Consider the following 14,182-nt stretch of genomic DNA (forward strand, 5'->3'; position numbering starts at 1 on the left):
TTTCAGCACCAGGCGCTGTCCACTGACTTTTTTCATGTTGAGCAAGCAGGCGGCGGGTATAAGGCACGGGGAGGCTATGCCTTCCCAGACCAGTCAAATAATTTTTTATATAAAAAAAATATATATATATATATATATATATATTTTTTTTTACCTTTATTTTACCAGGTAGTCACTTGAGATCAAAGATCTCTTTTTCGAGGCAGCCTAGGCTACGATATTGTGTGTGTGTGTGTGTGTGGGGGGGGGGCTGGGGTCGGCCAACCGAGGTGTCAATGGGTAGGTGTGGTGACCGTTAACATTCCAGACGGCCTGGCCGCGTGAACACTTAAGGCAACGCAGTTGTACTTCCGCGTTTCACTGATTGGCCGAGCGCCTTCCGCGTTTCTCTGATTGGCCTAGCGCTAAGCTCCAGGAGAGAGGAGAGAGGCTGAAAACCCACCGTTCTTGCCCGACTGATCCCGGATCCGATTTGTCTGATGAATACCCGCAAAACATGGAGGTCCCGAACGCATGGAAGTATTGATTGCGCCGTAACGAATCATTAAAAAAAGATACCGGAATATGTTGTGCCTTTACACATATGTTGGATTATGTAATTGGTTTGTCATGACAAACAAATAAAAAAATCGCGATTTACCCGGTGGCTACAACAACACACAGTGACTATATGCATGAGTCGGGCAAGAACTGCGGGTTTTCAGCCTCTCTCCTCTCTCCTGGAGCTTAGGGGGGAGCTTAGTATTCCTGCCTCTGAGGAGCGCGTCGCGGCTCATGCGCATGCGCACGCTCGGCCAATCAGAGAAACGCGGAAGTACAACTGCGTTGCCTTAAGTGTTCACACGGCCTGGCCGTGTGGCAATAAAAGGAACTTGAACTTGACTGCAGGCAGTAACCAATCACACGCGCCGCATCATCAAACCGATGTCTGGTCTTGAAAATCCTCCATGGGCTAGAGGCTAATCCTCCATCCTAGAGGCTAATCTTTCCTGTGACAAAATGGCATACAATGTAATAAAAAAAGTCAACCAACAAACTCGATTCTTGTACCGGATCTCCTCTCTGGTAAACAAGAATACCCTGAAGACTCTGGCAGGAGCACTCATTCAAGGGTACTACGACTATGCTTGCACCTCATGGTACCAAAGCACCTCAAGGCACTAAAAACCAAATTACAAACATCTCAAAACAAACTAGTGTTTGACCTGACTCCTAGAACCCACCTCACCCCTGCCCACTTTTACAACCTAGGATGGCTTAGAGTAGACGACAGAGTACAGCAACTTGCAATGGGCCTGGTCTACAAGATACACTACACGACCAAGGTACCCATGTACATGTCAAAATACTTCCCAAAGGTCAGTGAATACCACGATCACAACACCAGAGGGAGCTCCACAAATTATGTTAAACCCAGATTCGGCTCAAACAAGGGACTAAACACGTTTCGCAATTATACCACATCAATGTGGAATGCCCTACCCAAAGCTGTAAAGGGATGTGAATCACTACCCACTTTCAAAAACAATCTCAAAGAACACCTATACGGGAGACTGCAATTTGAAACTGGCCCCTACAAATGACCTAACCCAGTTGTACAGTAAATTACCCTGTATGGCTTTGTCAGTATTCCAATGTACAAATCGGAAAAAGAAGGAGGGGGAAAAAGATTATCAAAAAAAAAAAAAAAAAAAAATTGTGAACATACAGTAGCCCTGCAGAACTCTAACACCACATGCTTGCCTGTACCTAATATGTAGAATTATTGTTTGTTTGTACATTGTCTGTACATGTCTGATGTAAATATTTAGCATTTATATATAAATAATATATGTGGGCAGCAGCAGCCCCAGTCGCAGAATTATTATATAGGCAGCCTACGATATTGTGTGTGTGTGTGTGGGGGGGGGGGGGGGCTGGGGTCGGCAGACGGAGGTGTCAATGGGTAGGTGTGGTGACCGTTAACATTCCAGACTGCAGGCAGTACCAATCACGCGCGCCGCATCATCAATATTTTTTATGATTTGTTCAGCACTTCAAGGGAAAGACACAACATTGTCTAAAGCCGCAAGTGTCGTGGAATCGATGATGAAAAGCTTCGAAAACAACTATCCAGGTTTATATATCCACATTTTACACATTTTATAGTGTAACTTTTAGCTACTTCATTGATCATCATCATTGAACGTACAGAGAGAAAGAGAGAGGGAGAGAGGGAGAGAGAGAGACAGGCTCAGCCCCCCCCCCTCCCTCCTCACTATTGGAACTGATTTATCCTCTGCCTGTAGCTTAGCTTAGTTAGCGTTATCATCAGCTAACATTAGTTAAGGTTTTTACCGCGACGTGGGCATACAGGAATGGCGAGGATGTAAAGCATGTTAGACGCATTTATTGGACCCGTTGCTCGCGGAGTTTACATAGAAACAGCGCGACTCGCAAGAGCAGTTATCACAGGCTTTCGAACGCAGGGCTGAAGAGCTGTCATAGCTTCTAAAATTTAAGGTGGGGGGTATCGGGTTTCCAGCTGGAGTTGACGTGAAACACGGAAGTTATCAAATGCGAGTGAAACGTGCACTGTCAAGTCCTGGCTCTAGGCAGAATCATGAATAGTGGTTTAAGAGAAGTGATTTATATTTCGAATTCATGATTCATTGCATACTAGTTAGATTACACGTTGCAAATGTTATGACTTTGAACGTCTGCCATTTCCACCACAAAAGACATACAAGTAACAACAATATGATGCGTCAATCATGAATATGCAAATTTCACAGTTGATTATGTCGACATGGTCGACGAATCGTGACAGCCCTACTCTGAACCCATTCTCCATTCAGCCCTCGTCCTCCAGGCGCCTCGTCTGCCAACACGTCTCTCTATCTTAACCCCCCGTTCCCCTGAGCGGGACATATCTCGGATAATCCCAGCAGAGGCGGCACAGCTTAGCTCGTTGAGGTGATCATACTTGAGAGCTGTCGTGAAAGCTCTGAGCAAGCAAAATTGTGTGTTTTCTTTGTTTTGTTTTTTACAATTCCTCAAAGGACCCCTGTTCTTTTTCATTCACAGCCACCATTGACTCACAAATCACAGAGGTGACAAGGTGCCTCGACGGCACACGTGACAGTCTCCTTTCTTTTTTTTATCGACACCATTCAATTGATTTAGCGGTAGATGAAGTGAGATCATGGAATGGTGTAAAGACAAAAGACACCCTCCCCTAACCCCACCCTCCCGTAGTCGTCCCCAATAAAAAAACCATCACACCTCGCTAGAGAGTTGCGTCCCAGCAGGGCAGAGAGTTTGTGAGATTAGAAACGAGACAAGTTTCCTTGCTTTTTTTGGCATTTTTTTCTTTTACTTCATTAGCTTTAGGGACCGTGTTTGACCACCCTCTTGCTATGCAGAATCTCTCTCTTTGCTTAGGAGCCAATCCCCCCTTTCTCTGACATCTCTAAGATAGGAAAGATGGGGGGGGGGGGGGGGGGGGGGCAGGGGTACAGAATCTTAATTGAATGAAAGGGGGCAATGTCATCAGATAAAAATGCAATGAGAGGCACAGGGAATAAATCTCTCACCCAGAAGAACAAAACCATATTTTTCATGCCGTGATAAATCATCCAAATGACTCCCTCTCTCTCTTTCTTTCTTTCGTTGTTGTGTTCCCTCTCTCTCTCTTCTGTTGTCTCGTTCCCTCTCTCTCGCGCTCTCTCCCTTTCATTCTTTCATCATCTTGTTCCCTCTCTCTCGCTCTCCTCTCTCTTTCATACTTTCGTTCTCTCTCTCTCTCTCTCTCTCTCTCTCTTTCTCTCTCTCTCCCAGGCGGGCCCTGCAGCATTGTGCGGTTGTCAGGGAGTGTTAGCCGGTGCTGAATCATCATTGCCCTCTAATCCATCTTGCGTTATATACTGTAGACACCATCGCCGCTCAAGGAGAGCGGTCAGCCATCTTAACCCTGGTCTGCCCTTATCACCGCGACTCAAATAGATGTTTCTGTTGTTTAGGAGTGTTAAAAAAGGTTATCCAATTACAGTATGACTACAAAAACCTATGAGTTTTATGAGTGAATGTGTTGTTCTTAGAATTAAACGGATACAGTCACATATGGGACCCGTTTCGCAGAGACACATTCCCAAAATCTCGATACCCTCCCGACTGGATAATGAGGTAGCGGTGTAAGATCAACACTTTTTAATGATACACTAAGTCACTGACATGTGTGCTGCATTAGGCTGTGATCACATTGAATGTCTTTTTGAACAGGCCTGCACATTTCTTCTATTGTTTTCAATGGTTTTGTCTCCTCCAAACTACGTGCCTCGCGATTAGGAAGCAGCGCTTTTTCAACTTGAAATGGTTTCAACTTTAGCCGCGGAGCGCACCAACGCCAATGTCACCTTCTTGTCGACGGACCAATCAAATCGACCGAGGGGAGGGATTACAAATCTGAGGTATCTGACAAGAAATCGACAGCAAAACAAACCAATCAATAATGGAGAAGAAGCTAATTTTGCCATTTTCCAACAAACTTTGTTTGTACGACCAGGTCTTACCACGGCCGAGATATGAACAGCAACGCCTGGAGGGCTGTGAGCAACGTGTAGCATATTCCCGGTGAGTAACATTATCGATGTTGAAAACATATTGATAGTAGATATTAGCTTAATGTAACATTAGCTGAGGTAGCAACGGTACCTTACGGTACTTTAGATTCTCTATGTACACTGCCGGGCCTCGTGTTTAAGCGCAAGAAAATGGCGTCCAATCTGATCACAGCCTTACAAGGAAATAAACCTCCCTCCTCTCCCTGTGCCTTCCTCACCTTCAGAATCGTCCCTTCATTTCATCCAGTGACCCAGTCTATCTAGTCTCTGACTCCTCTGCACCCGCTCCTCTGCTCCTCCCATCATCCCTCAAGCCCATCAGATAAGAGATCAGTACGGTCCCTGTTCCCTCGTTATCGGGGGGTTATATCGCCTCGAGAAAAAAGCCTCTCCTCTCTTTGTGTACAGAGGATCCCGGGGGGACGGGAGCGACACCCCGTGATTTATCCCTCTGCTCATATACTGAGGGACCGTGGAGAGAGAGAGAGAGAGAGAGAGAGAGAGAGAGAGAGAGAGAGAGAGAGAGAGAGAGAGAGAGAGAGAGAGAGAGAGAGAGAGAGAGAGAGAGAGAGAGAGAGAGAGAGAGAGAGAGAGAGAGAGAGAGAGAGAGAGAGAGAGAGAGAGAGAGAGAGAGAGAGAGAGAGGTGAGAGTGAGGGCTTTAAGAAAGCAGTCTGCCTGAATCTCAATAGAGTGGCCCCGCTAAAGACATGACAAACGGCCTGCAATCCGATCTCAGGTTCAGGCCAGACATTCACACTTAAAAGCAGGAGGGGGAGGGGGGAGGCACGAGATCGCTAATGGATATAGGGTATAGATACGATGTGAGAAAGAGGGGAATAATTCAAAAAGTAGCGTCTCGTTTTAAAATACACCCCGGCCCACTTACCACTATCTACATTGCAAATTACGTCTGTAAAGAGGGTCAAGGGGGGACAATCTTTCTTTCCCAGTGGTTCCGATCAGATATGTATTCCGTTACGGACGACGTATGAAGCTAAAGATATCTCCAAAGAGTTCTTGCGGTATCTTTCCACACACTTAAAATATAGCTGTGAATATGTATGTTTTGCATTAGAACATGTTGTCCTACACATGCACTTAACTAAAAGATAAGGATGCCTTATTTCCTGATAAGCAGTCATTACGGTATAGCAAGCTTTACCCTAGCACTGAAAGCCCCAAACGGGCTGCCGTGTTCCTGGATGAGGTTGTCTTCAGTGGGGTAGGAGATGTTGAAGCCGTGGCCACAGGTGCCAGGAGTGAGGTCGAGGTGTTCGGCTCTGTAGATCCAGTGGGTTCCGTTGGAGGGATCGGCAGACGGTTCCAGTACGTAGGATCTGTCTCCGAGGGAGATGAAGCCCCTGTGAGGAGAAGACAGGTGAATGGAAACAAATTTAATGAGGGCCACTCTGAGGTTACGTGAAAATGAACGATGTCAGGTAAGAGATCATTCCATGAGACAGAAGCACTGGTCCGGAGACATCATCGTGCTTTATAAAATTTAAGTAGCACTTGGGTTTTTCTTTAATACGGGACCTCTGTTAGTTATGGCAACACATCAAGTGGGAGACATTCTGCTTAATGAGGACTATCCCCCCTTTGGCTCAATTGATCGGGGCTCCCGCTTCCCCCAGGGTCAGGTTTTCTCATGTTTTAAAAGTGGCCTGAGTGATTTAATGTGACACCGTTATCCACTCACACTGGCCAAAACGCAAGAACAAAACAAGAGATTTTAGCAGCCTCACACAACATTTCACAACCACATTAACTTAACATTAAAACCTCCAAAGCCTTGATCGCTGCCAACCCAAACCAACAGCAATTTGTCTTGGTGCACACGCCAAGCAGCATAGCTCTTGTCAAAATTAGTTCTCAGCATTTGTCTCACTGGAGACAGGTTACGGAGCAACAGAAGAAGTGAAAAGAAAAAAGAAAAACAGACCAGGGCCAAGTACAAGAGTTTAACTATCAGCCAGATAGTTCCTCAGAGGGGGCAGACATTTGGCTTTGTTTGTTAAAACATTCCTGGTGTTGTCCAGTGATATTACCACAGTCATTACTCCTGCTCGACATCTGCGAACAGCTCTTTTTTCCAACGTGGAACCTTGTAGCCTAAAGCCTGTGTCAGGTTAACCGCTTCCCATCTCGACCTACATGTATCATGTTGGTTTATTAATGTAGGGATATTCATAAATCTGTGAGTTACGTCTACATTCTGTTCCTGCATTTAGTGGAAGGAGAGGCTGTGCCAGATAACTACTATGATGTTCTTTCTGCTTTGGGCTGTATAGATGCTTGGCTAGCGGATCACTGATGCGTGGAGGCACATTTAGACCAGGGGTAACGTCAGAGCTAGTACGAGCGTGCGGCTGATGAGTGGAAACACAAGCCCAGCAGGCCCACCTGACCAGCGGCAGATACACTCACCTGAGTCCAGCACAGGCACTGAGGCTGACGTCCGAATGGGCATGACCTTCCACTTGACCGTGGTAGTAGCAGTTTACCTGGGAGGAGGGGGGGGGGGGGCAAACTACAAATTAGGACAAGGGGAATTGGGGCAAGCGTGAAAGGCATTACACTGGTATGTTTGGGGTTTAAGCAAAGTTCAGGAACACCAGAACTGTGAGACATTAACCAGATCTTGGGGAATAGCCATTGGCATGGTTACCAGCAGCTATTTCCACAACGTAACCATCGGAGAATAACAGTTTGAGATCTGTGTGTGTAGACTGTGCGTGTCACTCCCATGTACCCACTCTCACAGACCACCTGCACTGCTGTGTTTGTGGGTTAAAGAAGGTGTGCCGAGCCTATGTTTCAAACCAGGCCTGCCAGCGTGTGAGGGTGTGGGAGGAAGTGTCTGGTTTGAGTGAAAACAGCTCCTCTGGTACGACCAGAAGGCCTCTCTCAGGTGGGGTCTGACCGAGGGCCCCTCTGCTAACCCTCTGTACCACAAAAACAAGGAAATGTGAGTTTTCCACCCCCCCTGCCTCTAAATATAGAACTCAGCGCAGCACATTTCAAACGTCTGGTCTGCGGCTTCCAAGGTGGCTGACCTCCAGTGGATGCTGATTTTGCATATTCAGCGTCTGATTCGATTTCTGGGGTTACTATAGGATCCTTACATAGTCTTGCATCATGCATGTATTGTCACGGTTGTGACTTCCAGCCCCTGTTTCCCCTCCTGCTTCTCCCTCTCCTTCTCTCTCTCTCCTTGTGTTTTTCCACGCAAGTCCTGTAGAAGTCCGCAGCGTGTCTTCCAGTGTATTTCCCACAAGCAGTCCTGTGTCCCAGCTGTGTCTCACTGTCATCACCCCCGGCTGTTTTCGGTTAGTCATCATTCCCAAGTGTATATCAGTTGGGTTTCCCCCAGTCAGTGTTGTCCGGTCATCTGTTCCCATCTGTTTTCCACCTATTTTAGTCTTTATTTTGTTACCAGTTAAGTTAGCCAGTTAGTCTTCCTTTGTTTCTGTCATCTTGTATCCTGTCTGCCGGACATCATTAAATACTTCACAGTTTGTTTTCCCCAGATACCTGCCTCTGCCTCCTTTGTCTCCTGCACTTGGGTCCTCTACCATAACCATTACATATGAATCATATGTGGATGAAAGACCCCCACCACCCCAACAACAGCCTGTTCAAGCTGCTGCGGTCAGGCAAGTGCCTCTGCATACACACAGCAAAACAGAGAGACTAAGGCTCAGCTTCTTTCCCCAGGCCATCAGAACACTGAACACACTGATCTCTCCACACACAAGCACACATGAACACACACATACACACACACAACACACATTCTGCCCTCACTCACACACAAACGCACCACAGGTCACTGTAAGCACATAAGAAAAGGTCACACTTTTTTTTTTTTAAATAAAATAAAATAAAAAAGGTCACGGAAAGAACGGTTGTGGTTCTTGTATAGTATAGTTAGTAATAGCATGTATAGCATAGGGACATAGAGTAAAACTGTATATTGTATAGTAGTGTACATAGGACCCAGTGCCTTTAATTCATAGCTAACATTGTATTGCATTTATCTCAGGTGTAGCTAGATAGATAGATAGTTAGATTAAACCACTGCTAAAGAATATGTTAATGGCCAGACAGTATAGTTACTCAAAATGGCGGACACTCCATTAACTGCGCGGGGACAGGGATACAAGTTGAACAAGCATTTTAATAGCAATAGCAACATACCACAGCTCTCTTTTAATAATAGAATGTCAGTGCAACAAAGTCAGAGGTAACGATAGTTCCTATACTACGGATACCCGACCGGTGGAGCTCTGAAGGGAGTGAGACGGAGCGAAGCGGCACAGGGAAAAGCAAGATGGTGGCTGGAGACGGCGGTTCTCTCTAGAGCTCCGGCTCCAGAGAAACTGCAGACTGGTGGGATAATCCTGTCGTCGCTGGGAAAGAGGGTCTCGTACGGACCGGTCCTTGTATTCCTAGCGCCCGATGGCAGGATTAATAGCTATTAGTCCAAAAGCCCGTTGGCATGGATGATAGCTAGTTAGCTCCGTTTGTACTTGAAGCTAACCCGCAGACGGTCGTCAATGAGTAGTTATGTCCAGAACGTCGCTGGGTTCAACTATAAGTCTCTCCAAGTTACTTCGCTTACACAAGTCACTATACTGTGCCAATAATGGCTCGACAATATTATAGTTGTATCTAATTAGCCGTACGGCTCTCTATAACGATACGTTGCCTGGCCGTGCTGTTTACAACTGCTCCAAACGTTACTTCTCTCTCACTCTGCTAGGTTTCCTGTGTTCTGAGCCTATTCACCCATACAGATCAATACGCTCTCTCACTTGTTCTGAAACATGTCTAGAGGGGCGCGCGCACTGGCGCCTACGGCGTTAAGAATGGGACATACAATAAGCGAATGATGAATACTGTTAGGCAAACAGATGACGTGAAAATATATATATAAACAATATATAAGTTATACAAAATAATAAACGCAGACTTTCAGTGTTAATCTGGACCTTCAGAACACTTTAACATGTCTATTTTATCATGTCTATTTTATTATCTTCTACTTATTTTATTTACTATTGTATTCTTGCACAATTGAAGCGGGCATGGCCACCCGCATTTCACTGTATGCCCTGGTATGTATGTGATAAATAAACCTCTGAATCTTGAATCACAACCATTACATAATGATATGTGTAGGGATGGAACGGTTTGTGTAAAAAATGCTAACTGTTTGGTTCGACCGTCACAGTTCTGGGCACCTAGAGACCATTGGGTTTACTTTGGTACTGTGTGGAACCCTTCGCTGTAGCCTAATGCATCGCTCCTGGGTTTACTTTGGTACAGTACATTGACATTTACATTTTCTAATTTAGCTGACGCTTTTATCCAAAGCGACTTACAAGTTCTGTATGACAAGTCAGCAGGAAGGGTACAACTCTATCAGCTGAGTAACAATCAAAGTGTTGAAACTTGAGCGCTGCAGTGTTGAGTGCATAGTAGTAGAGACATGCTAGTATATTAGGAAGAGTGCATGATAGTAGAGGACAGTAAGAAGGTTCCTTTTTTTCTTTTTTGTCTTTTTGTCTAAAGTGTGTCTTTAGTCGACGGCGAAAGGTTGGTCGAGTTTCGGCTGTCCTAACTGAGGTGGTGCTGTGGAACCCTTTGCTGTAGTCTAGTACTTGGAGTGCCTTTGTAACTGACCTTTGACTATTTCCATGTACTGTCATACAACACTAACAATAAGGAATACTAAGTTCAATTAACATTAGTAATTCATGCCCGCTGCATTTAAATCCCAAACCGAGTTTGTCCAGTCAAGGTGGTGCAGTTTGTCTGGGAAATGGCTATTAGGCTACCGATAATATTAAGTGGACAAGACAAGCTATATCACATAATATTCTCCAGCATCGTTTACCGGTATTTGGGCACATTACAGATTTAGTTTAGTCTACGATAGAGATGGATTAAACACGGACTGAGTGTGAGAATTGCGCTACATGTTCTGTCTTGGGTCCTATATTATTTGGCTTGTATATGTTTCCCTTAGGTCAGGGGTCGGCAACTTGCGGCTCCGAGGCCGCATGCGGCTCTTTAGCCAATCAGCTGCGGCTCCCTGGCCAAAAAAATAATAATAATAATTTTTATGTACTTTTTTTTTTTTTTACTTTTTTTTTGTTCTCTTATTTTGGAGATCGATGTCATACTGTGACACTGAAATGAAAAAATATTTCATCAACGAAAATATTTAGTCAACAAAAATATTTCATCAACTAAAATATACAGTACGTCACACCCGCGCCTCTCCCTGCCTTCTGCAAGTGGCTAATCTTGAGTTTCCGACCCCCCAGTAAGCTAACCAAGGATAAATCCAAAAAAAGGAAAGTCTGAGGAAAATAGAGGGTTTAATTCAGCGTGGACAGATTAATTTGCTTTCACGACTAACGATGCAGGCTTACCTGTATGCCTGATATGTGGTGCGAAATTTGCGAACAACGAAAATGTTCCTTTTTATTTGATAGATTTTCCACAAATAAGGGAAGGACTCAAATATACCTGAATAGTTCAGGGTTTTATTTCAAAGTCGGTCTACAGACACCAGTGCTTTGTCTCCTCTTCTGTGTTTTATTTAAAAATAGGTCTACACAGCCAGTATTTGTTCTCCTCTTCATAAGAGTTTGAGGTTTTCCTTTGTTATAACAGGTAAAATCAGCAATAAAAAGTCAAAATGTTTCTTTTTGTTGCTTTATAATCCCATTCATGCAACAAACTGTGTGCTATAAGTATAAAGTATAATACATCGCAAATTACTTTGGGTATGCAATTGTCAGGCGTTTTATGCTAAATGTGGGGTATGCTTGGGGATATATAAAATGTTATACACTGTGTTATCTTCATTTTAAGGGTAAATAGGTTGTGCAGCTCCCTGAGCATTTTATTTTGTGGGACGGGGGAAAAGTGGCTCTTTTGATAGTAAAGGTTGCTGACCCCTGCCTTAGGTCATATTATTTGCAAATTTAAAGGTATCTCATATCACTGTTATGCTGATGACATTCAGCTGTAAGTCTTTTTTAAGCCTGATGAGACTGAAAAAATATATGTTTTGCTCAATTGTCTGACTGGCATTAAGGACTGGATGGCTAACAACGTTTTACAGCTAAGCACAGATAAGACTCAACGTCTTATCATTGCTTCAGATAGCATTAGGGATGGGTACCGAATCCGGTACTTGGGTATCGACCGAATCACGGCGGTACTACCGAGTACCGATTCACGTGAGATCCACCGGTGCCACATTTCGATACTGTAAAAGATTTAATAAAAATAGTCTGATGACGTCAACGTTTTGTTTACCGCAAAACTAAACCTATGAAGTGTGCCTATGAAGGATTTGACTTGATTCAACAACAAAGCAGTCGGGGCAATGGCAAGCCGAAAACAGTTGAAAATTTGAAGTTTGGATTTATTTGTATTTTTACACCTGAGGTAGGTAGATTACATTTTTAGAGACTAAAGAACCGAAAAAAGGTACCGTTGGGTACCGGTATCGATTCACAGGTACCGGTACCGTATCGGTTCAAATGTGAACGGTACCCATCCCTAGTTAAGACAGTGTTTAGGAAACATTGCCAAACTCAGGTCTGTCGTATCACAACTTGAGCTAGAGTTGATCATTCCCACCTTTATATCATCCAAACTAGACAACTGCAATTCCCTTTTCATCTGCCTCAGCACGTCTACAAAACCGTCAAATGGTCCAGAACGCTGCTGCAAGACTACATGTATTGACCAGGTCCAGCAGGTTAACTCACATCATCACACTCATCCTATCTTTCTTACACTAGCTTCCCATTCAATTTAGGATTCATTTTAAGCTCCGCCCTGAGCGCCTGGGTACTGGACTTTCTGAGTGAGAGACCCCAGGCGGTCAGGGTGGGGGGTCAGACCTCCAACACCATCACCCTGAGCATCGGGTCCCCCCAGGGCTGTGTTCTGAGCCCCCTGCTGTACTCACTATACACACACGACTGTGTGGCCAAGTTCAGCTCCAACTCCATAGTGAAGTTCGCAGACGACACAGTGGTGGTGGGGCTGATCTCGGACAACGACGAGAAGGCCTACCGGGAGGAGGTTGAGGTACTGGAACGCTGGTGCCAGGACAACAGCCTGCTCCTGAACATTGGTAAAACCAAGGAGCTGATCGTGGATTATAGGAGAGGACAGCAGGAGACACACACACCACTGATGATTAACGGGGCTACCGTGGACAGGGTGAGCAGCTTTAAGTACCTGGGGGTCCACATCTCAGAGGATCTGACATGGACAACACACATAGACACAGTAGTAAAGAAGGTGAAGCAGCGCCTCTACCACCTGAGACAGTTATGGAAGTTCAGAGTATCGGGGAAGATACTCCAGTCCTTCTACTCAGGAGCTGTAGAGAGCATCTTGACCGGAAACATCACTGCCTGGTATGGAAACAGCACGGCATAGGACAAGAAGGCCCTACAGAGAGTGGTGCGCTCAGCCAAGTGTACCACAGGTATGGCACTACCTCCCCTGCAGGTTCTATACAACAAGAGGTGCAAATCCAGAGCCTGCAGAATAATGAAAGACCCCCACCACCCCAATAACAGCCTGTTCCAGCTGCTGAGGTGAGGCAGACGCCTGCGAACCCCAGCTACTAGGACAGAGAGGCTTAGGCTCAGCTTCTTCCCCCAGGCCATCAGAGCCTTGAACAATGAACATTGAGTGCCACAGAACACTGAACTATCCACACAAGCACACACACGACACGCACGCTGTGCACGCTCACACACTAGCAGCGACTTTTAACACTTTAACATGAGCGGGCACACACTCATGCCGCACACACCCACTTATGGCCAAAAGGAAAGGCCACTTTAAATTAGTATAACAACAGTAACAGTGTATTGCACTACCAAAGCTACCCAGCATGTCCTATATGCTCTGTAAATATTTTTTATGTACAGATACCGAGATGTCACACCATGTTATCTGTTACCTGTTTATTGCACAATGTTGTTTTTATTGGATTCTATTATATGTTGTACCACTGTATTGCACATCGTTGCGGGCAAGACCACCCGCATTTCATTGTATACTTGTATGCCGTGACAAATAAAACTCTTGACTTGACTTGACTATATATATATAATTTATAGTTTTTTTCATAGAGACAAATCCTTGACAGCTAGCCCTCTGAGACACCTGTGATCTCCCGCTACCTCGACAAGTATAAAAAGAGGACAGACCATTACATGAAATATGAATCTTTACTGAAGTGGGAAACTGTGGGAGCTGGATTTAAAGCTACCCACCTCATGTTTATTTGATGAGCTCATGACTGAGATGCATTGATTTAACGGATATGAATAGACTTTTTGTTTCTAGGCCTTTCACAGCAAACAGATTCTGCTGAATCTGGAATAAGAAAAAGAGTAATACCTTAATAACTGTATTACTGAAGTAAGATAACTTCATGTGTGATTGATATGTAGTTTATTATCATAAGGACACATTTCTTATTCCAACTAAATAATTGTAATATCCAAACGATTTATTCACATACTGT

The 14,182-nt window shown here is 44.7% G+C and overlaps 1 protein-coding gene across 1 annotated transcript in view; it reads right to left on the reverse strand.

Moving 5' to 3' along the window:
- Positions 1-14,182, reverse strand: part of adam12a (ADAM metallopeptidase domain 12a) — a 201,614-nt gene that overhangs the window by 90,039 nt on the left and 97,393 nt on the right. Inside the window, exons 5-6 of the mRNA XM_084322845.1 lie at positions 7,030-7,106; positions 5,765-5,963 (exon numbers count right to left, since the gene is read on the reverse strand). Coding sequence (XP_084178971.1) covers positions 5,765-5,963; positions 7,030-7,106 — 276 coding nt within the window. The remainder of the gene's footprint in view (positions 1-5,764; positions 5,964-7,029; positions 7,107-14,182) is intronic.

This window comes from Notolepis coatsorum, assembly GCF_963971535.1.
Source record: "Notolepis coatsorum genome assembly, chromosome: 10".
Classification (NCBI taxonomy): Eukaryota; Metazoa; Chordata; class Actinopteri; order Aulopiformes; family Paralepididae; genus Notolepis; species Notolepis coatsorum.